The 24,984-nt window shown below is 39.6% G+C and overlaps 1 protein-coding gene across 1 annotated transcript in view; it reads left to right on the top strand.

Annotated features, from left to right (window-relative positions):
• Positions 1–21,452, top strand: part of LOC138385711 (transmembrane protein 45A-like) — a 33,736-nt gene extending 12,284 nt beyond the window's left edge. Inside the window, exons 3-7 of the mRNA XM_069471960.1 lie at positions 6,770–6,962; positions 8,219–8,425; positions 9,733–9,917; positions 16,440–16,585; positions 21,359–21,452. Of these exons, the coding sequence (XP_069328061.1) occupies positions 6,770–6,962; positions 8,219–8,425; positions 9,733–9,917; positions 16,440–16,585; positions 21,359–21,452 (825 nt within the window). The remainder of the gene's footprint in view (positions 1–6,769; positions 6,963–8,218; positions 8,426–9,732; positions 9,918–16,439; positions 16,586–21,358) is intronic.
• Positions 21,453–24,984: the final 3,532 nt, after the last annotated feature.

Below are 24,984 nucleotides of genomic sequence, written 5' to 3' on the forward strand. Positions count from 1 at the left end.
AGCTGGGCAAGGCTGCCATTGCATCAGCCTGAACTCAGCCTGAGGGTGAGGTGTTGCCCAGCTTTAAACTCCCAAACTGGCTCCTTGAGTCTGTGACCAGAGAGGGTGGGGCCCCTTCTAGGTAAACAGTGTGGGTGAGATGCTGGGGGATACTGTCCACTTTGTCTTGGTATTTTTTTTTTTTTTTTGAGACAGAGTCTCACTCTGTCACCCTGGCTAGAGTACAGTGGCATCATAGTAGCTCACTGCAACCTCAAACTCCTGGCTCAAGTGATCCTCGTGCCTCAGTTTCCGAGATGGCTGAAACTACAGGCACGTGCCACCATGCCCGGCTAATTTTTTCTATTTGTTGTAGAGAATGGGTCTTGCTCTTTCTTAGGCTGGTCTCAAACTCCTGAGTTCAAGCAATCCTCCGGCTTCAGCCTCCCAGAGTGCTAGGATTACAGGTGTGAGCCACCTGTGTCTTGGTCTTATTGCAGCTTGTAGCAGGGTGGTGGGAATTGTCCTGTGTATGTGTAGGATAGCTTGGGCTCCCTTGTCAGTCCTCAGCTGGGCAGGGCTTTATCAGCCCAAATTCATTCAAGAGCAGATCACTGCCTGGCTTCAAAACTCCCAAAATAGCATCCTGTGGCCAGAGAGGGCAGGTCCCTTCTCAGGCAGGTTGCCTGGACAGGAAGCAATGGGGAGAGTAGTTTGTTCAAAGCTGGGTCCCAGAGCAGCCAGCAGCAGGACGGTGAGCACCATCCAAGATATGTGCTGGAAAGCTTCGTTTCCTTGCCCCTACACAGGCAGGGGCAGCAGCCTTGTCAAGCCCAAACTCAGCCAAAGGGCAGGACACTGTCCAGTGTCAAACTCACAAAATGGCACCTGGGACCTGCAACCAGAATGGCTGAGGCCCCACCCAGACAGGCAGAATGGGTGAGAAACTGTGGAGAATGCTGCCCACTCGTGTCTCAGTCTTGACTGCAGCCCACAGTGGGGCAGTGGAGACCTTCCCAGGGGTGTATGGGAGCACCTGGGCTCCTCTATCCCTCCTCAGAGCCTTGCAGTGGCTATAGGCATGCCCCTGGTTCCCTGGTGTCTAGCTCTCAGAACGGCACCTGGCTCAAGCTGCTCTAGGCTCAGATGCCTGTGGAATTCCTCGTGACTTCCCTTTAGGGAACAATGTCTCTGTATAATCTCCAAGCATCTCCCTGTGTAAGTCCGAGACCTGTGTGGGTCAGGGGTTCTCTTATTGCCAAGATTGTAAAAGCTCCTCTTGGAAAGTGCAGTCCTGGTGTCTCCTCTCTTTCTATTTCACAGCATCCAGGAGCTTCTCCCAGCTGTTAGCCGGCCCCAGCTGGGCAAGTTGCCCTGATCCCTCTCCTTACCCACTTTTGGTGCTTCCCATTGCTTCCCTGATGAATCCTAGCATCCTCTCCTTGACAATCTGTTTGAAATGTGAGAGTCTGCTTACTATTCTGCTTCCTGTCTGTGGAGGAGGCACATGCTACCTGTGTCTAGTTGGTCATTGTGATCCTAATCCTAGTTGTTCTTTTCTAAAGGATTCCTAATTAAAAAATTACATTCTGGCCACTCATCCTTTGTCAGTTATATTTATTTCAAATACCATTTCTGTCTGTCACGTGTTTTTTAACTCTATGGTACCATTGTGGGAGAGGTATTAGGCTCAAGAATGGGTATGAAGCTCAGTTCCAATACTTATCACCAGCATGACCTTGGATATTTTACTTAATCTCTGACTGCATCTCAGTCTCTTCATCTGTAAAATGGGGGTGATACTATTATCTATTTCAGAGGTTTTTTGTGAGGATTAAATGAGTTAAAATGCAGAGAGTTATATGAGTGGAGAGTGGTACACAGAAAGCTTGCTAATATTTTGACTATAGAACATGACCTATTATATTACTGCTGCTGGAATCATTCCATTTGTCTTCTGTCCTCATGGACAGAAGAGGTAATATGCTTCTCTGGCTTTGGTTCTCAGAGCAGGTGGCACATGACTGAGGATAGTGGCTTGGTAGATGGGATCTAACCTGGAACTTCTCTGTGACACAATGTTTGGACAGGGAGGCAGGAGGTTAAAAGGGTGTGTACCCTGGATTTAAATGCATTGTGACATAGTCTGAGGGTTTATCTGCTCATGCTGGAAATATGAGCTAGGTGGTTTAGTCTGAAAGGAGGAAGAGTAGGAAGTTTTAGACCTAGGGCCAGTCAGCATCTGCTTTTCCCTCTGGAGTCTGGAACATTATAAATTTTTGAGAGAAGACAATTGCATTGGACTTCACATTGAGGCAAGTATGAAGGTAAGGATAATTTAAGAAAACCGATTCAAAACAGTTGAATTTGGGGAGAGAAAGTGCTGGTACAGAATGATGGAGAACCAAGAAATATGAAGGCTACATATACATGCTTGTGTAGCTTTGCTTTGAGTGTTAAGGCAAATTGTAAAGTGAAGCTCAAGAAATATTTCAAATTTGTTTAGTGTATTATAATTTACACATATGTCTTAAAATATGAGTCACTAATTCAGACTTAGGACTACTTTATTTTGGTGGTGGCTCTAGATGAAATTTTAGTTTAGGTTTTTTATCAGAATGGTACTCATTTTATGTTGAAGTTAGCTAGTTGGTCGCGATTCCACCAAGGAAATTATTGCATCTCTTTTTCTGGGGTACTTTGAATTCTCTTCTCTTTCGGTATATAGACCTGGTCTGTCATTTGTGTGGCTGTAACACCTGGGAATTAATGTAACTAATTAATCTAACCTGAGTTAGAACTTGGTCTTTGCCCAATATTATCTCTAATTGCAGGAGTTTGGTGTCATTATGAGTGGAGGGCTTCTTTGGATGGAGTCAGAGTAAGAATTTTGAGGATGAACCACATCTAGAAGCCAGTGATTCAATCTTGTAGTCAATCATGTTAGGTCTGGGTGAGTCACTTTCCCCAGGAGGTTTCAAGTGATGCATCAGGCAGGGAGGGTGCTCAGGAAGGGCCTTCTCCTTTCCTACCTTGGTGCTTTCCCTGGGGTTTCTATGGACTGCCCACAAGTATGTTCTACGTTGTGGGTGAGAAAAGCCCTGTGTTCTCCCTCAGAGGAGAATGTGTCTGCTCTTTGGGTAGACTCCGTGCTACTGTTGTTGTCTTTTCCAAGCAGTGAGCTGCCCCAGCAGGCAATAGTAAAGCAGGGAAATGAAGGTAGATGTATGGGTAATGGCTCTAGGAGACAAGAGTGAAGTGATGTTTGAGGAGGTGGGCAGTTTTTTTCTCTGACAACGAAAGTGAGGTAAAATGACTGCCATTTTCATTACCAGGGATAACTGGGTCTGTTTGCTCCCTTACACAGATAAATATAGCAAGCCTGCTTTGACTTTGTGTTGTTTGGATCTTTAAGCACAGAAAGATTGGAACCATCAGATTGTTTCTGATTAAAGGTTGAAGACACAGAAGTTCAATAACTGAAGGAGGAAGGACTCATTTCTTCCCCCACTCTGATCAACTGATATCCTTCTTCAGCTACTCCCCGTTGCCGCCTTATTACATCCCAGTGCAGAGAGATACTGATCCTTTCAGCTTTTGGGGCAGCAGGAGCCTCTTTGCTGGTCGTGGGGGTGGGGCAGAAGGACTATTTGGCCCAGACCTGAACATTCAGGGAGGGCCCAGATTTTAAAATTTCATGTTGTCTACGACATAGGCAATATATTGGCATGTATAGTAAAAGTATTTATTAGGTAATTCTAAACATTTAAAAGCAAACACAATTTTGCATAGTCTGCTTTGGCATTTTCTCCCATTTATAATATGCCAGGATCCTTGAAAAAAAATGGAAATGGCCCAGGCCCCTAACTTCTGCGAGGCCCTAATTGCTTGCTACAAAGGCTCTCACAATACAGTAATGGTCATAGAGGCTAACGAGGAGGACAGACCTCAATAACTAAAAATAAGAAGAATTCACCAAAGTGAGGACTGAATGCCTTGAGAAGGCGTAACAGGGCCCTCCCAAGCAGGTGAAATTGAAGGGGCTGGGGAGATCAGCCCCTTCTCCTAGGGGAGAAGGGGGTCGGCAGGATTGATGTTAGGCAGCAGACATGATATGTCTTAATAACCAACTAGTTGTTAGGGAAGTAGTCAAACTCTAGGATGATTTTCATATTTTAAGGTTGTGCAATTGGTGAATGGCAGTGTTGTCAACCAAAATAGGTAACTGGGAAAATTTATTTTCTAACAGTGGGTGGGTAGATAAGATGATGAATTTGATTTGGGGACATGTCGAGTATGAATGGCCTTTGAGACATCAGAGTAGAGATGTTTTGTAAATATATGATCTTGTATTATAAGAAACATTTAATTACTCTTGTCAGTTTAGAACCTCATGGTATATAAGGCACTACCCAGGCCCAATAGGGAATAGACAGAAGAATAGATTTTATGGCTTCTCATTTCAAGTTTATTGTCTAACTGGAGTCGAGCTATTGATAACCACAGAAGATCCCATTAACCCCCCAGACATCAGCAAGAGAAATGTCACAGGCAGTACATGAACGATTGCCAAATGAATTGTACAAATGTGTCTTGCTTTTCCGTAGTTACTGTCCGAGTAGAATTGTTCATTTGGTTTTACTTGTTTTACTCTGATAGTTTGAGATGGGTTGAGGATGGCATGAGCTTATTTAGTAGCACTGTGAGTTATTAATAACTGCTTTGGAGTACTCATTTTAATCTCATGAGGTAGGGACTGTTATTTTTCCCATTTTACAGAAGAGGAAACTGTGGCAGCAAGAGGTTAAATAACTTTCCTAGAGTCATATAAACAATAAAAGATAAAGTTGGTATTTAGACCTAGTGGATCTGAATCCAAAGACCCATCCCCTCATTTTGTTATCCTATTCTTGTCACTAAATATATTCCCTATCATTTAAGTTATTTGAAAACCTTATTTATAGTGGTTGCATAATTCTTTAATCATTCTCCTAATGCCTATATTTGTAATTATGTCTTCAGGGTAAATCATGCAAGTGGGCTTCCTGTACTAAGAAATAAAAAATATTTAAGATTCCTTAAATCATATAAGATTCTTTTCTAGGAAAGCTAAACAATTTTACAATTTGGATGTATTTTTCAATCTCATGTAGAAGTGTTTTTCAATCCTATATAGTTGCTTAAACCAAAACAAACAAGAGAACTCAATAACACTGGTCAGGTGGTGGTTAGAATAATAACTCAGAGGCTGTCAGAGGAGGAAGGAGCTCCAGGTACCAACTATGCCCAACTCCTCCTTTTATTAAGTAAGAACTAAGGTTAGAGAGCTTAGTGGACATGCCTCAAACTATGCTGCTAAAGTCAGTTAGGACAAGAACCTGAGCTTAGCACTATGTGATATATTGAGTCTGAATCTCTTGGACAGTTTGGATGATTTGAGGGTGTCCTGAAATGTCTGTCTGGGGTCTTGAGTGGAGATTTAAGAGATTTAGTGTTTGGGTTAGCGTCACAGTTTCCCCCTAAGCTTCACAGTTTGTGTCAGAGGGGTAGGGAAGTAATCCAAAGGGGTCTGTCCTGAACTGAGAGGCCCCATATTCACCCACAGAGATAAAGACGTCTGCTGGGCCAGGGGCAATTCTGAAATCCCCTCTTATGAGTTTTCTTAGATCTGGCCCGGTGTCAGATCCACAAGGATGATCTGGATTCTCTCTTCATTATTCTGTTGATAGTATGAAACGTTGAACAAAGGGCTGCTCATATAATTAAAAACTCACATAATTCAAGGCTAATTTTTCATAACACTGACCAAAAATGGAGAGTATTTCTGTTTATTAGCCAGAGGTGAATCCACCATTTGTTTTGTATAAACAAAATTTGCAATTTGTTTTGGCTTGGTCTCTGGCAAGGTGGGGTTAAGCTGTTTTCTCAATAAGCCAGAAAGTTTCAGTGGGGTAGTGCAATAAATGTTCTTTCTTGCAAAATGGGAAGGAAGCTGGTTGGTCATCCTCTGTGTTATAGGTATGCCATACCACAGTTGCCCAGGCAGGGAGAGAGAGAGATAAAGGAGTCATGTAGACTCTTAACTGACCCAGCCTGAAAGTGACATGTGCCACTTCTGTTCACAGTCCATTAGCCAGAATTAAAACATGGTTCCAATCCAGCTGGAGGAGAGGCTGGGAAAAGTGGGGAACAGCTCACAGATATTGGATGAACACTACTGGGCACCTCCATGCACTTGATGCTTGATACTTTGAAATTATCTACTTTAAAAATTTTGTAGGCCATTTCACATCATTTCAAGTTTTAAACATAAAGGTAATATTTTCTTATCACTTTCCTTTTAATATGCTCGAAGGGCAACTGTATGGTGAAGTGCATACTGTCATTTAAAGAAATCCTTTTGATCTCTATATTAAAAACAACAGAACCTTTGCTTAATAGTTGTGAGATTTGGGTAAGCATTTAACTTTTTTAAACCTGTATCCCTATACAAAATGGCATAATAATCCCTCATTCAAGGGTAAGTTGCAAAAATTAGAGTGGAGATCGTATGTAAAACACTTCACATAGTGACCAGAGCATGGTTAAGTGTTTATTATTAAATGTGAATTTTTCTTTTTATTAGTATTTTTGATATTGTAGTGGATCTACTATTATCCACAGTAATACAGGATCCTCTGAATCAGTGATAAATCCATAACCATTGGAAGATAGTATACTTTAGGGGACAAGTGATGTTTTGTCCAGGTTCTGGTAATAAAATGTTTTTATCTTCTGTATGTTCTTGTAGGCCACAGGGAATTTCAGAGGCCATGCCCTCCCTGGAATCTTCTTTTTTATTATGGGTCTCTGGTGGAGTACAAGGAGTATTCTGAAATATGTCTGCAAAAACCAAAAGCAAACCTTCTGCCTTGATTCCAAAGCATTATTCCATCTATTAGAAATTTTGGAAGGAACTGCATTAGTTGGCATGGCTTTAACCGGTGAGTGGAACATTTCTGTGTTCTGTTTTCTCCTTTTGAGTATTTTCATATATAAAGAAAAGATCCAATATAAAGTCAAGAAATTGCTAAAATGAATTTTTTAATCAAAAAATCTCTTAACACATTTTAATTATAATTTCTCTCTGATATATTAATAATTTGTTAGGAAGGTGATACTCATGTTTATACAAAGGTTTATTTAGGAATTAGTCATAGTAGTTAACTTGCCTACGCAGTTAAGGTCAATTTCCTTTATAGAATTGGTTGGAGCTTCTGAAATCATTTTATATCTATTGTCGTGATCCCCGAAACAACAACCCCATTCAAAATCAAAAACCATTTCGCAAACAACAGCAAAATAATGAAGTGATTATGGAAACGCTTCAATAAGAAATCATTGCTGATAGGCCATAGAAGATCTTGACTCCTGTATTCATCCTTCCTTGGTTCCTAAATTGGAGAAAGAGGTTAGGCTACATGACTTACTAATGCCTTTCCACTGACTATGAAGATTCTATGAAAATGTGCTGTGTTTTTAAGAGTTCCACTGCAGCCTCTCCTTTATAAAAGGTAAAACTTCCCATTTTCCCATTGGATTTCTTTATGCTTTATTCATGGCAATATGTCTTTGCTACGATTATCAAATTATAGAGTAGTGTTTCCAAAGAGAGAAATTTCCTTGCCAAATTCTGTAGAGTAACAAAGAAGGCAGCATCACTAAGAAAGTTTAACTGTTTGCATAACTGATTAGATCATATGCTTATCCATCTGGGTTTTCTCAGTTATCCTTAACTGAGGAAAAGCTGATCTCTTTAGCGTTTTTGTCTGGGATCAAGCACAACCCCCTATTTCATGGCAGCTACCCAGACATGCATAATAGTACCTACGAAGGAAGTAATCAGCCTCCATAGGACTAATATCGCAAATCCATACCCCCAAATTATTCAGGATTTATCTTAGTCATTAGATTGGACTAGTCAGTGGAACTAAGATCATCAGCATTGAAGATCTGAAAGAGCTTTTTGACTCAATTGGTTACCTTTTACTAAAAGTGGTTATTTGAACCAGCATCTGAACCTCTAAAACAACCCTAAAGCACCAGTGCTCAGCTGTTGGGGAACAGCCTAGATAGAGGAATTGATGTCCCAAGACGACAGTAGATTGAAATGAGCAATGAGCTGATCTTCCTGCACCTTCTTGCATTCTAGGTAAAGTTATGGAAAGGGTTGCTAATACTGTGACATGTTCTTGTACAGGCATGGCTGGGGAGCAGTTTATTCCTGGAGGGCCCCACCTGATCTTATACAAAGAGGGCCAGTGGAACCACCTCCTTAATTGGCATCATTTCACTATGTATTTCTTCTTTGGTCTGGTGGGCGTGGCAGACATCTTATGTTTCACCATCCGTTCACTTCCCTCCTCGTTACCCAAGTTAATGTTGTCAAATGCCTTATTTGTAGAGGGTAAGTATAAGTGAGTATTTTCTTGTACCTTTCTTTATTAGTGGGCATTTGTGTAGGCCTTTATAATAATATACTTTTGGTGTCTAGGTGCAGCCTTGATTGATAGCACCATTTTTCTGGGCCATAATGGATATCCTAGGCAGGATGACAAAGATTTCCCTCCCTACTGATTCATTTAGTAGAATTGGGCAAGCACACTCATTCAAAGTGCTTTATTCACACTTCACATATGTATTAAAGAACCACTTTCGATAGTTACTTATGTCTACGTTGTCCTGAAGATTAACATTCTTTCCACTTTTAACAACTGAAAACTGAACTCAGTTAATAAAGCATAAATATCCTGAAATGAGGCAACCACTCACAACAGAACAGCTTCCACCCTCTACTAACTAGCCCTTTTCATACAGATATAGCAAAACCCTGTCATTATGTAATAAGTAGGGTTCAAAAAATTAAGCCACATGAAAATGTGAGGTCATAATTTTGAGAGGTTAATTAAAACAATATTTTTAGTTCAATTCCCAGTTCCTGTGGGAGGGAAAAAGCAAACAAGTGTTTAATGATTTGTTTTCATTTATTACAGGTAAAAGAAATAGATCATGAAATTAAATAAGGCCCAAATTAATCAGAAGGGAGTCACTCCCTACTCATGTTGCTTCTGGCATCTGAAAATAAAACTGTTGGCCATTCCTGGGAACAAGGGCTAGATAAAAGATGTGTCCCAACAGCTAATAGCCTGAATTCTTGTTATCTCAGGGTGTTGCTATATTTTGAATGAACATCCTTTTCTTTTTATACAAATGAAAAAGATTAAGATGAAGGTGGCATCTATCCAGTGGATGAAAAATGCAGTTAGTTTCTATTTCTTGGCAGCTTCTCAGAGCATCTTTTCATACCTACCGTCACAGTCTGCCCTTATGATTTATGAGTGGACTGATTCCTTAAGGCGAGGCTTAAGCTTATCCATCTGTGTATCATCTTAATTCTTGCTCCCCTGCTTCTTTGTGCTTATTATTCCTCATCTTGCATAGAAGATGCTTTGCAATAGAGTTAGTTGGAAATGTCAAGATGTGTTAGAGGAGAGAATAAAGGTTGGGGAAGAGAAAAGAAGGGTTATATTTCAACGATCCATCCAAAGAGGCAGTGGTGACTTCAGCAACGCTGCAGAGTTGCAGTTCTGTGGGAATCAGAGACACCTGTGCTTTGTGTGTGTACAGTTCTGTGGGAAGAGAGAGGGAGACAGAGAAATAGTGGGGGCCTTTGTTTCGTTGAAAAAGACAAACTGTTTTTTCCCCCTCTATCAGCTTTTATCTTCTACAACCACACTCATGGCCGGGAAATGCTGGAGATCTTTGTGCACCAGCTGCTGGTTTTGGTCATCTTTTTGACAGGCCTGGTCACCTTTTTGGAGTTCCTCCTACAGAACAATGTACTTCTGGAACTTCTGCGTTCAAGCCTCATCCTGGTTCAGGCGAGCTGGTTCTTTCAGGTGAGTTGGATCCTCCATAAATGCACCTGGTGTCTCTGCCTGTAATTGCTCTTTATCTGATGGAGCATTTTGCTCTGGACACCAGAGACTTCCCTCCTATGTGCTGCCTGTGGTGGGAATGTGGGCCTCTGAGAGGTGATGTTTCATAGAGTAGCCTGGTGGCCCTGGTGGGAGCATTATCAGAGCAGCTGGGAAGGAAGTGGAATGTGCACATTTTCATCTCACGCCTGTATAGCCATTACATAGGAACTCTGAGTTGATGCTTTTAGTTAGAAGCAGTTCCTGTTGCTAACGCAGCTTACAGCCTAATGGGTGATAAATTGGAGAAGTACATGGAAGGCGGAGAAGACAAGAAATTATTATTTATTGAGAAACATGTATATGTCGGCCATGTACTGAACTTTTACATTCATATGTAAGGGAGATGTAACAGAAGTAGAGGCTGACTTAGGAATTCAGACTAACTCTTTAAAGAATCTAAAATATTATGTTGGTTAATATGAATCTATTTAGAATAAAGCATTTGAATACTGCTTTTCATACTCCTAGAAAATCCCTGGTTGGGGGAAAGACTGTTAAAAAGTATAATAATAACCTTTTCAAAACTTGTAAGGCAGGGTAGTTGCTTTTTATTTATTTGGTTGTGATCATGGAGTCTGTCCCAATTTCCCATTGAATGCTCTCTCAATACTGCTGCAATATCATGGCATAAAGGGCGGTAAGTGCCACTAGGCATAAGGACCAGAGTTTCTGATTGTAAACGATGACGCTGGGTAATGACTGAATGAGAACATTTGATGTGGATGGTTGGATGAAAGATACCAAAATGTTAACTTGGAACTCTTTCATTGTGTGTGTGTGTGTGTGTGTTTTAAGAAATATATTTTATATTCCTAATTGGTTTTCATCTGATCTCTCACTTTCTAATAGAAGCCTTTTAAAGTTTTATATTATGGACTTATCAATTTCTCTTTACTTTCAGTTTCTGTTTCACTGTAAGGCTAATCTCTGCCTCTCTTTTGCTAGTTTTTTGAGTTGGTTGCTGACCTCATTTATTTGCAATCTTTCTTGTTTTAAAATAAATACATATAATTATATACATATATCTATACACTACTGTAGCTGCCTCCCATAAGATCTGATATGTAGTAATTTTCACTGTTGGGCAGTTTTGAAAGCACATAGTGCCCTGAGGAGCTGGTTGCTTAACCTAGAGGAAGAGGGCAAAGAAAGCTTCCAGGAAAAGGTGAAGTCAAGTTGGGATTTGAAAGATGGGCGAGGAGCCTGCAGCCTTTTGACTGAATGCAAATTTTACAGAACAAATCCTGTTATTAAAAGGAATACAGCAGAGAAAGATGAAGCTTTTCTTTCCTCCTCTGGTGCTTAAAAGAAACAATCTTAAAATCAGAAGGCCGTGGGATGTGCCTAGGCTTGAGGTTTAGGGTGGGTGAGCGATGTTATTTTGCTAATTTTGGTCTTCACCGTTACATTAGTTTCTTGGGCTGTAATAACAAATTGGATGACTTAAACAACAGAAATTTATTCTTTTACTCTCCTGAAGGACAAAAATCCAAACTCAAGGTGTTGACAGTGTTGACTTCTTCTCAGGGGTCCAGAGGGAGAATCTGTCCCACGCTGCTCTCCTACATGGTTGCCGGCAATCCTGGGCATTCCTGCTGTGGCAGCTAAGGGCAGTCTCAGCCTCTGCTGTCACATGATGTTCTCCCTGTGTGTCTTTGTGCTCCTTTGTCTTCACATGGCCTTCCTATAAGGACACTACTCATTGGATTTAAAGCCAGCTCTAACCCAGTAGGACCTCACCTTCACTTGATCACATCTGCAAAGACCCTATTTCGAAATAAGGTCACATTTAGAGGCACTGAGAGTTAGGACTGCAACATGTGGGAGGACCCAATTTACCCCCCCTACAACTGCTAACCCCTACCTCTGGCAGCTGGAGCACATGACGTCCCAAGCAGCGGTGGATGGACAGTGTGGATGGCATTGGCGGAACATGGCAGCACTGATAGATGGGAATGGGGGAGCTGTCCATAGTTTTTTACACTCACCCCCACCTTGAAGGGCCCTTTCTTGACACAGAATTTCTTTGTCAACTTCCTTGAATTTGCTGTGAGAAGAGGACATGAGAACAATCTTGTGGTCCTGACACCACAGCTGAAACAGCCAAGGCCTTGAACTTGGAGTTGATTATGTGACTTGAGTTGCCTTCTTGTCATTCCAAACAGTGAGTGCAGAGTTCCTAGAAATTTTTGTTTCCTTCTGGGGCTTCAGGGACCTGGGCTCTGACCAGTTGCCCCCACATTGAGCTTTCCTAGCAGTATACAAAGGCATATTGCAAAACACTTACATATCCAAAGCAGCAGGCAAACCAGCTGGGTGGCATTCTCTACCTGCAGTTTCTGAGCAGACTCTTTCACTTAATGACAGATGTGTCTTCTGCCACAGGTGTTGACACCTCATCCCTTTAGAATGTAGCCCTGTTCTAAGGCAGAGGCCCCAGCCCTTGGTGGGTGAGGCACAGCAGCAGTTATGCAAACATCTTTGCAAGTGTTTGGGGATGGAGGGACAGGGCCATGCATTATTTAATTTTCCTATCTCTAAAATAGATGACAAATACATTCTGTCTCTTGGGATATAGAGAAGGGCAATATTTTATTTATTATAAAATACCATATTAGTTCAACTAATATGATATTTTAGGGAAAATTATGATTCTGACATTGGTTGACAAATAAAATACACAAGGCCAGCACAAAAGTAGAAAACCCTGGTCTACATTGCTCCACTTGGTCAGGAAGGTAACGTGAATGGAGAATCAACGTAGAGTGCGTGCTTCCACTCATGTCTGCCACCTGGGAAAACAGGCCTACTCTTGCCAGATAGTTCTATTTTGACAAAAAAGCCAAGAATGAAAATTTTGTGTGATGTTCCATATTTTTTTAAGTGTTGGCAACTAATTTAAATTATTCTTAAATATGTGCAGGCCAGACAAGACATGTCTGTGAATTAGAGGTGGCTCAGGGGCTGCCAGTCTGTAATGTGTGTTTCAAGGGTAGCATAGTACCCTGTCTTCATGGGAACAACTTCTATCTCAGTAACAGATTGTTCAAACCACATCAGAGCTGCTGAGATGACTCAAACCGACCTTGTTATCCAGGACACTGTCTTCATAGTGCCCCATATGGAAAGGCTGTATGGTGAAAGAGACTGTAGAAGAAAGAACAAAAAGTTTTTGGAGCCAGACACTCCTGGTTTAGAATCTGACTTTATTCATCCTGACATTTTGTGATATTGGGGAAGTTACTGATGTCTGTGAGTTCCAGTCTTCCACTCTGTAATAAGGGATAATGATGTCTTCTTCTTGAGGTTGCTTTGAGGACTAAGGAATATTGTGAAGTCTATGTGTATGAGTGAGGATAAAGTGCCTGACACATGGTGGTACATCTGTCAGATGGTACAAATGGTAATTCTCTTTCCAACTAAAGGGAATCCAGACATGGGAACACATAATTAAGGCACAAATCTTACTTAGTTTTCCCTGATTTTTTCAGATTTGAAATTTCAAAACAGAAATGGAATTAATGTTTCATTCAATACTATAGATTAAGTGCTTTATTTCCTGTAAGATTTCATTCATTAGATGTGTGATCATGGACAAGTCACTAAAGTACTCAGTTTTCTTATCTGGATAATGAGGATAATAATACATTATAATGAGGGTAACAATGCATCCCTGATGGGCCTTTGTTAGGAAACTTCTAAGCACTGTAACTGCCATAGTCAACCAATATATGGTAGACATTTGTACAATTATCCATAATAAAATCTTGGTTTTAAATCTCATTTAGTTCTAGAGACCTGAAATAAATACATTTATCTATCTATATATAATTTAATTATTTTTTATTGGGGTAGCATTTACATAATGTAAAATTAACCATTTTAAAGTTACAATTTAGTGGTATTTAGTATTTTCAGTGTTGTGTACCCAAAACCTCTGTCTAGTTCCAGAATACTTTCATCACCCACAAAGGGAAACCTTGGACTCATTAAGCAGTCACTCTCCTTTCATCTCTCTTCCCAGCCCCTGGCAACCACTAATCTGTTTCTTGTCTCTGAATATTTATTTATTCTGCATATTTTATGTAAACAGAGTCATACCATATGTGAACTTTTGTGTCTGGCTTCTTTCACTTAGTGTATTTTCAAGTTTCGTACATTCCTTTTCATGGTTGGGACTTCCTTCCTTTTCATAATTGAATAATATTCCATGGTATGGATATGCCACATTTTGCTTATCTATCATCTGCTGATGGATATTTGGGTTGTTTTCATCTTTTGGTTGTTAAGAATAGTGCTGCTATAAACATTTGTGTACAATTTTTTGTTTGAATGCCTGTTTTCACTTCTTTTGGTTGTATACCTAGGAGTAGAATTGGTAGGTCATATGGTGATTCTATATTTAACTTTCTTAGAAATCACCAAATTGTTTTCCACAGTGGCTGCACCATTTTACACCATCAGCAATGTACAAGGATTCCAATTTCTCCATATCCTTGCCAACATTTGCTATTTTTTGTTATTATTATATTGCTATTTTAGTGGATACAAAGTGGTATCATTGTAGTTTTGATTTGCATTTCCCTAATGGCTAATGATGCTCATCATCTTTGCATGTGCTTATTGACCATGTGTATACTTTTTGAAGTGCCTTTCCCATTTAACAATTTTTTTTGAGTTCTAGGAATTCTGTATAAATATTCTAGATATTAATCCCTTATGAGATATATGATTTGCAAATATTTTTCTCACTTGCTATGACTTGTCTTATCATTTTCTTGATATTGTACTTTGAAACTCCAAAGGTTTTAATTTCGATGAAGTCCAATTTATCTATTTTTTCTTTGGTTGATTGTGCTTTTGGTGTTATAGCTAAGAAACCATCACCAATTCCCAGGTCCTGAAGCTTTCTCGCTATCTTTTCTAGGAGTTTTTATGATTTTAGCTTTCATATTAGGTCTTTGATCCATTTTGAGTTAGTTTTATATAGAACATGAGGTAGGGGTCTAAATTCATTTTTTCACATGTGAATATCCAGTTATCCCAGCACCATTTGTGGTTTTTTTTTAAACAATTTTTTGTCATGCTTTATTTTTCCATTTCTTTTAACAGGATGACCAGTGAGTAGTAGTAAACAGTCAGTAGTCAGTAGACACATGTCTAAGAAACTGCCAGCACCATTTGTTGAAGAGACTACTCTTTTTCCTATTGAATGGCTTTGGCACCCTTGTCAAAAACCAGTTTACCATAGATATATGGGTTTATATCTGGACTCTTAATTTTATTTCATTGATCTATATGTTTGTCATTTTGCCAATACCACACTGATTTGATTACTATAGTTTTGTAGTAAGTATTGTGATCAGGAGGTCTGAGTCCTCTAACTTTGTTTTTCTTTTTCAAGTTTATTTTGATCATTCTGTATCCCTTGAAATTCCATGTGAATTTTATAATCAGCTCTTTCCATTTCTGCAAAAAAGGGCGTTGGGATTTTGATAGGGATTGCATTGAATTTGTAGATTGCTCTGGGTGGTATTGCCATCACGACAATGTTAAGCCTTCCAGTCTATGAAAATGAGATCACTTTCTATTTATTGAGTTTTTCTTCAATGTCTTTCAACAATGATGTGCAGATTTTGGCGCAAAAGTCTTGAACCTACTTGATTAAATTTAATCCTAAGTATTTTATTCTTTTCAATGTTATTGTAAGTGGAATTGTTTTCTTAATATTGCAGGGGGCGGGGGTTGGTTGTTCATTGCTTGCTTGTAGAAATACAACTGCTCTTTATGTGTTAATTTTGTATCCTTCAACTTTGCTGAACTCATTTATTAGCTGTAATACTTTTTTTGGTGGATTCTTTAGGAATTTCTATATATAAGATCAGGTCATCTGTGAATATAGGTAGTTTTACTTCTTTCTTTTCAATATGGTTGCCTTTTATTTATTTTTCTAGCTTAATTGCTATAGCTAATATTTCCAGTATAATGTTGAATAGAAGTGGTGAAAGCAGACATCCGTGTCTTATTCTTTATCTTAGGGGGAAAGCGTTCAGTCTTTTGCTATTGAACATAATGTTAATTGTGGGCATTTATTTATTTTAAAATCTTTTTGTTCTCTAAATTTGAAATAAAAGAGTGCAACTTCACATGTAGACACCTACAACATTCTCTAGAAGTACATCCAGCCTCAGAGATGATCACTGTTTATATTTTGCAAATTTATCATTAAATGTCCTTTAAAACTTTTTTTCAAAATATGACCTAGTAGATACTGTCTTTATTAATAAAACAGGCAACAAAACGTGATGCTTTATCTGTTACATCTTGGATAATGAGAATTATCTTAGTTATTATTCAACTTAGAATGAAGCATTTTGAAAGGTACCATTTTTGGGAATGTGATTGGTTATTTTAATATGGGCTTTTTGTTTTAAATTACAGATTGGTTTTGTGCTGTTTCCCCCCAGTGGAGCTCCTTCATGGAATCTGACGGATCATGAAAACATTATGTTTCTCACCATATGCTTTTGTTGGCATTATGCAGTAAGCTTAATCATCATTGGAGCGAATTGTGCTTTTGTCACCTGGTAAGTTCACGATTTCTATTCACGGAAGTTCTGTTTCTTGGTATATGACCATCAAGACTCAGTAACACTGCATTTCAAGTGGGGATTTCATTCCTCACCATCCCACAAGACAGGGTAGCATAACAGAAAATTATCTGTAAACACAGAAATTCACAGTAAAAGGAATAAATGCTTTTATAACATTGGAATAGCTCAACAGTATGTATGCTGTTCTTTTGACCCATGCATTACTTGTCAACACACTCTTCTATGTCTCTCTGTCTTTGTATATGCTACTTGCTCTCCTGAATGGTCTCTCCACCCACCGCTTGCAATGAGGCTTCCAGTTACCCAGGTGTACGTGTGGCAATTACAGCACTTCTTAAGCTTGGAGTCAGTTTTTGACCAACATGTGTGTGTCTCACTGATTTGAGTGCCTGATTAATCTGGCATTGACTCTAATATGTTTAAAAGTAACATTCAGTTGAATAATACATTTTTTTACAAGGATCCCAATATAATGTTTCATGAGTGAGTGAGGAGCAGTATAATAGATTGATAAGAACACATGTTCCTAGCTCCACTGTCTATCAGCTGAATGACTTTGGACCATTTACTTAACCACATTAAATTTCAGGTTTATTTTTAAGTAATGGAGATAATAATATTACCGAAAGGAGATCATGTACTTAAACTGCTTAGGACATAATGAGAGCTCAATAAATGTTATTGTCTTTTTGTTGTTCTTGTTGCTCTTGTTCTTATTTTCCTCCTCCTCCTTCCTTTTTGGTATCAAAAAATGAATGAAGTATAGACTCTCCCCATGAGTAATTTTTAGTCCTATTACAGAGATAGACACTCAAAATATAGTCCAGTAAATGGAAATAGTAGGAATATAAAGGCACTATTGGGGGGGAGGTGTCCCCACAACTGAGAATGAAGCTGCAGTTTGAAGAATGAGCAGGAATACAAAGGGTTGGTCACAGTTCCTCTCCCTAAGGTGATTAATGGTAAACCACAATGGGCTTGGCTGATTCCAATTAGTAGGCAGAAAGGCTCTAGTGCCTAATCCTTCAGACTTCAGTGTTGATCAATATGTTCTATGCCTGCATGTTCTCTATTTACTGTGTTCAATATGGTAGCCACTAGCTATTGAGCAATTAAAATGTGGCTAGTGCCACATTAATTTTAATTAATTTAAATATCCATATGTGAGTACTGACTACCATATTGGATACCACCCACCGGCAGGTTCTTTAGATTCCTGAAATGCAGTACCTGCCTCTAGGCCCAGTGGAGTCTCAGCCTCTGTGGGTACCAACTTTCCACTCTTCTCTCCAGACATGGGCCTCAGGTCACCCCTCCTGCCCGTGCATCTTTGTGCTTACCTGCTAAAGCAACTCTGGTGCTGAGGCTCTGAGTGAAGAAACTATTTCCTTGTCTCTTTCTGGCTTCAGGTCAGCCCACTTTGATTTGTAATTGCTTCCTTCTAGAGGTACAAGTGCTTTGGGTTGTAGGAAATTCTACCTTCTCACTGACTGATTTCTATTAGTCCTATTCCATTCCCTGAAAGCATGTGCATGACCTCATTGTCAAGTTTGGCTCTTCCATTGTGTGAAACTTGGCTTCTTCCCCTGTTGTTCTAGGTTGACATCTCAGCGTCATCTCCTTAGGGTTTGTGCAGCCTCTGAGAACAGTGCCAGCATTCAAGGAAATGCTCTCCTTCATGTCAGCTCCCCTCCAGGGCCCAAAGAAGACTACTGTCTCTTCCTGTTTCAAAAGCCTTCTGACCCCTAATGAACCTCTTATCCACTTATAGTTCTCTAGATACTGGAAGCTCCGTTTTTATTTTTCATCCTCCCTACCCCCCATGTGTTATTCTAATATTTTTGACCATGTAGTCCCCTCTACATGACATATCAACATTAAATGCACATTTCTATGAAACCTTCTGGGATTCTTGTAGCCCTTGCTAATCTCCTTTCAAGACATTTTATAGATTTAGTCTCCACCTTACATTTTAACAATTGTGATCTCTTTCGTGATGTTTGCTATTAGCTCATGTGTCTTAGTCTTATCTGGTGGCTAGATTGTGTCTTTTTGAGAAAAAGACCCTTTTCTTATGTCCCACACCTTTTGGAACACTGCCAAACATATAGTAGGTTCTCAATAAATAAACTCTTGTTTGCTGTTTTAATAGACCTATGTAGCCTACATAATATAAGCTTCATTTTTTTTGAAATCATGTTTCATACGCTTTTCTGTTTTGCTCTCATATTGCTCTTTGAAAGATAAGACCAAGAGTTCAATTTTTCTGACATATTTTAATACAAACTTAAGCAAAAACCTAAAAATATCATGGAGATTCATCACTGCCTTTCAATGAGATCACATGGCAGGCTAATCCAGTCCTGTAATCATAAAGAGCCTTGAAGAATCTGTTGGTTAGGATTTCACTGCAGAGTGGTTTGCAACTTATCCACAAGTGATGTATTGTCAGAACATTGTATTAGAATTTGTTGGACATAGTACAGAGATCACCCTAGAAGCACAACTGGGCTAAGGAACTCTGAAAAATGAAGCTGTACTTCCCAGCCTTCCAGAATAATGGTTTAAAGATTGCCTCATCCAATTCCATGCCTGCAGCCTTGATTATGATAGCTCGTAGATGAGAACTGTTTGGAAATCTTATTGCATATTTTACCATATCTCTCATGTAAACCCCACCGTTGCACAGAACCATTTCAAAAACCTCTCTCTATGAGTAGGGAAATATTGCCCAAGTGCAGGTTGATTTTTCCAAGCAATAATTCATGTGAATCATTTTGAAGAACAAAACAGAGGTGCCCAAACTTCAGGCATGTGATAATTTCATGGAAGTACACCTATTATCTCAGTTATGCATTTTCCCATATAGATTGAAGACAACATATGGGAGTAAAAGCATAGGCATACTCTGACACTAGTTTCCTGGATTTTTGCCATTCCAGTAACTGGCAATTATTTGCACATCTTCTTTATTACCCCATTGGTCCATCTGCCCCATGTGGTCATTTCTGCATGTGTACATACCTATAGCTATAGGTGGCAGAAAAAGCCTGGTTAAGGGACATGTTTGAACATGTCCCAGACTGGTGGCTTGTAGCAACAGCACATACAACCCAGAGAGGAGAAATGGGGAACAGGGGTAGTCACTAGCATCTACATTAACAACTCATTTGTAATAAGCAGCCATGTCTTTGTTTTATTTTCCACAAAAATCATGAGGAATGAAACTGATCAATCAATTAATCCATTTCATTGAGCATGTATTAAAGTTGTGCAATGTGGAAATAATGTGTGGTTTTAAAAAATGACCCAAACACTGTCCAACTTTTAATTTGCTTAAGAGTATATTAGCCTTTCACGAGAACAGTGGCTGGCAGGGTTGAGGACATTGGGAACCAAGTTGACCAAGAGTCAACTAAGATAATCAAGGGAAATGATTTCCAGTAGTTTTCCTTGGCTCTTGAGTCAACAGATGCTACTGATACTGCTCAGTTATTGTTTACTGGAGGATTTAATGCTGAGTTGGAAGTGACTGAAGAATTAGCCTCTATGAATAGGTGAGTGATGTGAACTCCTGGCAGATTGCTCCAAAGGTCATTTATTTGTCAAATGTGTATTGAGCTACTGTTATTTCCAGACATTGTTCCAGACTCTGGCTGGGGTCAAGGCGGTCAATAAGATGAGGTCCCTGCTTATATAGAATATAAACTTATAAAGCTTATATTCTAGTGAGATCCAGAGCACAAGTAATGCCATTACATATTGATTGTGACAGGCTAGTACTTTATCAGAAGAAGAAGGATGTTAGAAAATAAGGGTAAAGATGCAGGTGGCTGATGAAGTTTTTCATAAAAGGAAATGTGATATTGGTGATTTGGTTTATCAAGTTTGTTTGCAGATTCCTATGTATTTCTGGAAGTTAACTATGTTTTCTTGACACGATCACAGTATAATGTCTTTATAATAATGTCTAATAATAATAATGTCTTTATAATATAATGTCTTCATTTATAGGAAAATCTTTGCCCAGTTCTTATGACACACTCTTTTTCTCACATCAGAGAAGTAGAGCACCAGCTGAGCTTCTGCTGCTAAGAAGCATTATACCTTCCAATTTCAAAAATTATAATTGCTGCTTTCCCTCCAACCTACACATTCTTTGAAGCTACGAAACCAGTCACAGGGTGGAGTTCACTTCTTTTAGCTTCTTAATTTATCAGGGACAGGGCCAATCACATGCAGTGGAACATCCTGGGCTCTGTACAAAAGCCCCCCTCTGAAGAGGCCAGTAGGGTGCTGAAGTTTAGCCCAGACTTGACATGGGGCTTGACTTGGACTGCCAACCCTAGGGAAGGAGAGGACTTCATGTACTTCCTTTATGGGCAAGGGCACCTTTTTGCAATACACAGCCAGGGGTGGCTTTGATGGAGAAGATCGACTGAGCTTGGTTTCATCTGGACTTGATTTTGTTTTAGAAATGATTACAGTTATTTTCTGATGCCCAATTAAATGATCATGCAATGTATGCAAAAGCCACCATGTATCTGTTTATTTATATTCTTCTTTCATCTACAAAAATTTCAGGTGGCTCCAAAGCCAAATACAAGTGATTTTCCTTTTAGAGTTGCCCCCCTCATTTGCCCAAACAATCTGAATAATCTGGAATTTGTTGTATTACAGATGCATATTGCTCTGGGTTTCTATTTTAAACACCATCTAAGTAGGGATGCTCTTCTTTCTCCTCAGGTTGGTTAAATCTAAATTTAAGAAGCCCTGCCCCTCAGAAGTTGGACTCCTGAAAAATGTTGAACTAGAACAAGAATCAGAAGAAGAGATGTGATTTGGACAGGCATCCAGTCTTCCTAGATAAACCTTTTCTTTTTTGTATTTTTCATGGTTTTGTTTTTTGACCTTTTGTTTGGAGAACTGGCTAAGGATGACTCTGAGTGTACTGTATTTCCAATTTTATTGAAGTATTTGAATTTAAATGTTTTATTTTTAGCTCTGAAAATATGTTGGGTGATAAGTTCATTTTGCACAAGATGCACATCATAGTATTCAGGGGCTAGAGTGACTTTTTCCAGGTCATCTACAGTTTGATGCCCACACTATAAAAAAAAATTTGTTTTATTTGCCTTATAGATACACTCAAGGTTTGGGGCTTGCTACCCTCTATAACTTGTTGAACATGGAATTACACCTGTTTGTCTTGTTGCTACAATGAGAAATAAATGAATACATGCACCTTGGTGCAGACACCGCAAATCTTTGTTTTTGTTATTTAACTACATTCCACTCTTACATCGTGCAGACACAGAAAATCCTTTTTGTGAGACATTTCTCTCTGTAGCACCTGAGTGCTCCCTGGGAAAAGTAGGCCAGGAGAGTCCTCCTAAGGTGTGTGATCTTTCAGAGAAGATAAAAGGATGATCCCCAGGACATGTAGTTGCAAAGCCATCTGAGGCCTGGAAAGGAGAGTTGTAGTGTTACCTGTAAGAGTAAAAAGTCACCACACACCATAACATGGCCACCATGCCATCCACTCTGTTAAAACAGCTCAAGAGGTAAAATGAGGAGAAAAGCCTTTTATGGAGTAGCTGGGTAAGAATTCAGGACCCTTACCTAGTCCGTGGGCTAGGCAGCCCCTAGTGGAGAGTTAAAAACTCTTGTTTCTAATTCTGGCTCCACCATTAACCAGTCTTAGGTCTCTGGTATTCGCCATGTCCTTCTCTCTAAAGTAAAGAAATTGAATTGAATGAATCATGGGTCCCTGTTGGCTGTCATATTATATGAACCTAGAAATGGAAGCATGTAGACAGCTAATGTAGTACAATGTTAGTCAGAAAGGCCAGTCTCTGCTGCGAGAGAAAAGGAAGGAGGACTGCAGGAATCCTTGAGGGATGACCCAGATATGGAGGAAAGGAGGCAGCCTCATGGGCAGCTAGAGCTCAGACATGGACAACCACATCCTGGAGGCTCCTGGCATTCCAGAAGCACTGACAAGTCCAGAAGACTGCCCAGTCTGATGCATGTCACAGTGACACTGAAGAGTCAGGTGAGTGAATTCCTCAGGCCCCAGAACTAGACACATTGATCTTGTTACAGAAATATAAAAAGAGCAGATGGGGGTGCCTAAAGGTTTGTCTTGAATAATGCAATTAACTTTAGAACATTCCTAGCATATGAAAAAGCCCACATGCCACAGTCCTCAGGGCACCATGGCATTCTGTCCCACGTGTGTCCTGTTTCTCAGGGCTCTTTTCTACACCTGCAAGATTCTATGACTTCGGCAAGTTTGGGTTTCAAAGGTGTGAGCAAGTGGTCAGCTGCTGTTACTTGAAACTGGCATTACTGGTATGGAGGCCTGAGCAGGCACTCGCAGCATCAGATAATTAGCACGAACTGGATTAAGCCTGGAATTTTGAAAACTGATAAGTACAAATATTCTACACTGTTTATGAGAGAGAATAAGTGTCCACTCTTCTAGTCTCTGCTTCTGCAAGTGAGATGCAACCTGGTGAGGTCTCAGAGGAGGACCGTTTGGTTTAGGTCTAAGTCCACAGTCTGGGGCTAACTGCCTCTAGTTCCTGAAATGAGCAATAAATTTGAACATCATTATTGTAACTTCATGGTTATGTTATTGGATTTATGTTTGATGACTACCAGTTTTATGGAATGACATGAAAATTTGCAAATTGTGAGCTTGAGGCAAAATGGAAGAGTCTTGTATTTTCTTTACATTGTGCTGGGAAATCTTAAGGCAATATGTTGAATTTTCAAGTGTTTTGATTTACAAATAATTATATCTCAGTAAATTTTCTTAAGCCATGAAATACATTTTATAACAAAAATATAAAAAGTTTTCAAGTCTAGAACATGGGATGAGGAAAACTAGTTCCAGGCTATGCTTGTCAATCTGTCAGAATCAATGGAATGTTTCATTTAATGACTGTTGATTCAGAAGTTACCACGTACCTGGGAATACAGTGTTACCCAAGCCAAAGTTTGTCCTCATCAAACTTACATTCCCACTGGAGAAACAGACAGTAACAAAGTCAACAGGTAAGTTCTATGATTTGAAGCAGTAATAGGTGATATGAAGAAAAAGAAAGCTGGGAAGGAGAATAAAGAACGGTGGGGTGGGGTAGGGCCACTTTTCCTGGGGTGGTTCTTTCCTGGAGGTGCCTCTCTGACCACCTTGGGAAAATAGGCCCACTGCCCAACCCTTTCTCTCATTATTTGAAATTACAATGTTTACTTGTTTCCAAAGCCTTTAGCATTGAAGGGGAAACCTTTTTTAAAGAAGGAATGAGGATGGGGGTTTACTCCCTTACTTTATATTTGATTTTGTCTGAACTCATCTAAACACCTGAGGTCTCAATTCTTGAACTTTTGCCAAAGTTTCTTTGTGAGTACCCCATGCTTCATTTGTCATAGCCAAAGTGGAGAAACCCTTTAAATAAGTCAGTGCGTGCCAACATAGGAAGGACTGAGGGACATTTTACAATGCAGACAAAGCCTGTGTATTAAAAGGCTCTGTGGTCACATACTTATGAACATGAGGAGTGGGAACTGATTATTAGACAGTATCAATTATGGGTGTGGTTGTGACAACTCTTCAGTGATTTCTATAATCTCCAATCTCCTTTGCTTGGGAAACTGCAATTTCTGATTGCACAAACTTCCAGCACATTGTTGAAATGGGAGGCTAGGCCATGACCACATTGGTGTGCCCTTTCTCATCATTTCTTCACTATAGGAGCTCATTAGTTAAGGCTCTATTGATCATATTAATATCTTGGATGTGGATTAATAAGGTGAAGTAGGAGAACAATGAAAATAAAACTTGAGAAGTGGGGAATTCTTCCACAATACAAGGAAACAATAGATTAAAAATAATGAAAAGTCAGGTGCAGTTGCTCACGCCTATAATCCTAGCACTTTGGGAGTGTTAGGGTAGAAAGCCTAGTAGGTGCTCATGGCATGGGTGGAGAAAGATTTCTCATGCAGAGATTACGATACATGAAAGTTAAAAATGTTTATCTTCTTAGACGAGAGAGAGAATGAGAGAGTGAGAGAAGAAAGAGAGGGAGAGCAGGGAGATGGCATGGCATCCTAAAGAAATAGAAGGGAGTGCCAGCAGGGAGGCCAAGTGGCTTGCTGATTTTTTGAGGACAAAGAAAAAAAAAGAATAGTGATTGTTGTCAGTTGAAACAGAAGTGGCTGTGGAGTAATTAGCAGGCGGTTGTAAGAAGTCGTCTGTCTTTCTTGTTTTCTCTGTTCCTGGAGACTTGGTTATCTCTGAAATATAGTCAGGCTTATTGCAGGGATGTGATTTTGCCTCTGAGACCCCGTCTCTACAAAATTTTTTT

The sequence above is a fragment of the Eulemur rufifrons genome, chromosome 7, assembly GCF_041146395.1.
Source record: "Eulemur rufifrons isolate Redbay chromosome 7, OSU_ERuf_1, whole genome shotgun sequence".
Lineage (NCBI taxonomy): Eukaryota > Metazoa > Chordata > Mammalia > Primates > Lemuridae > Eulemur > Eulemur rufifrons.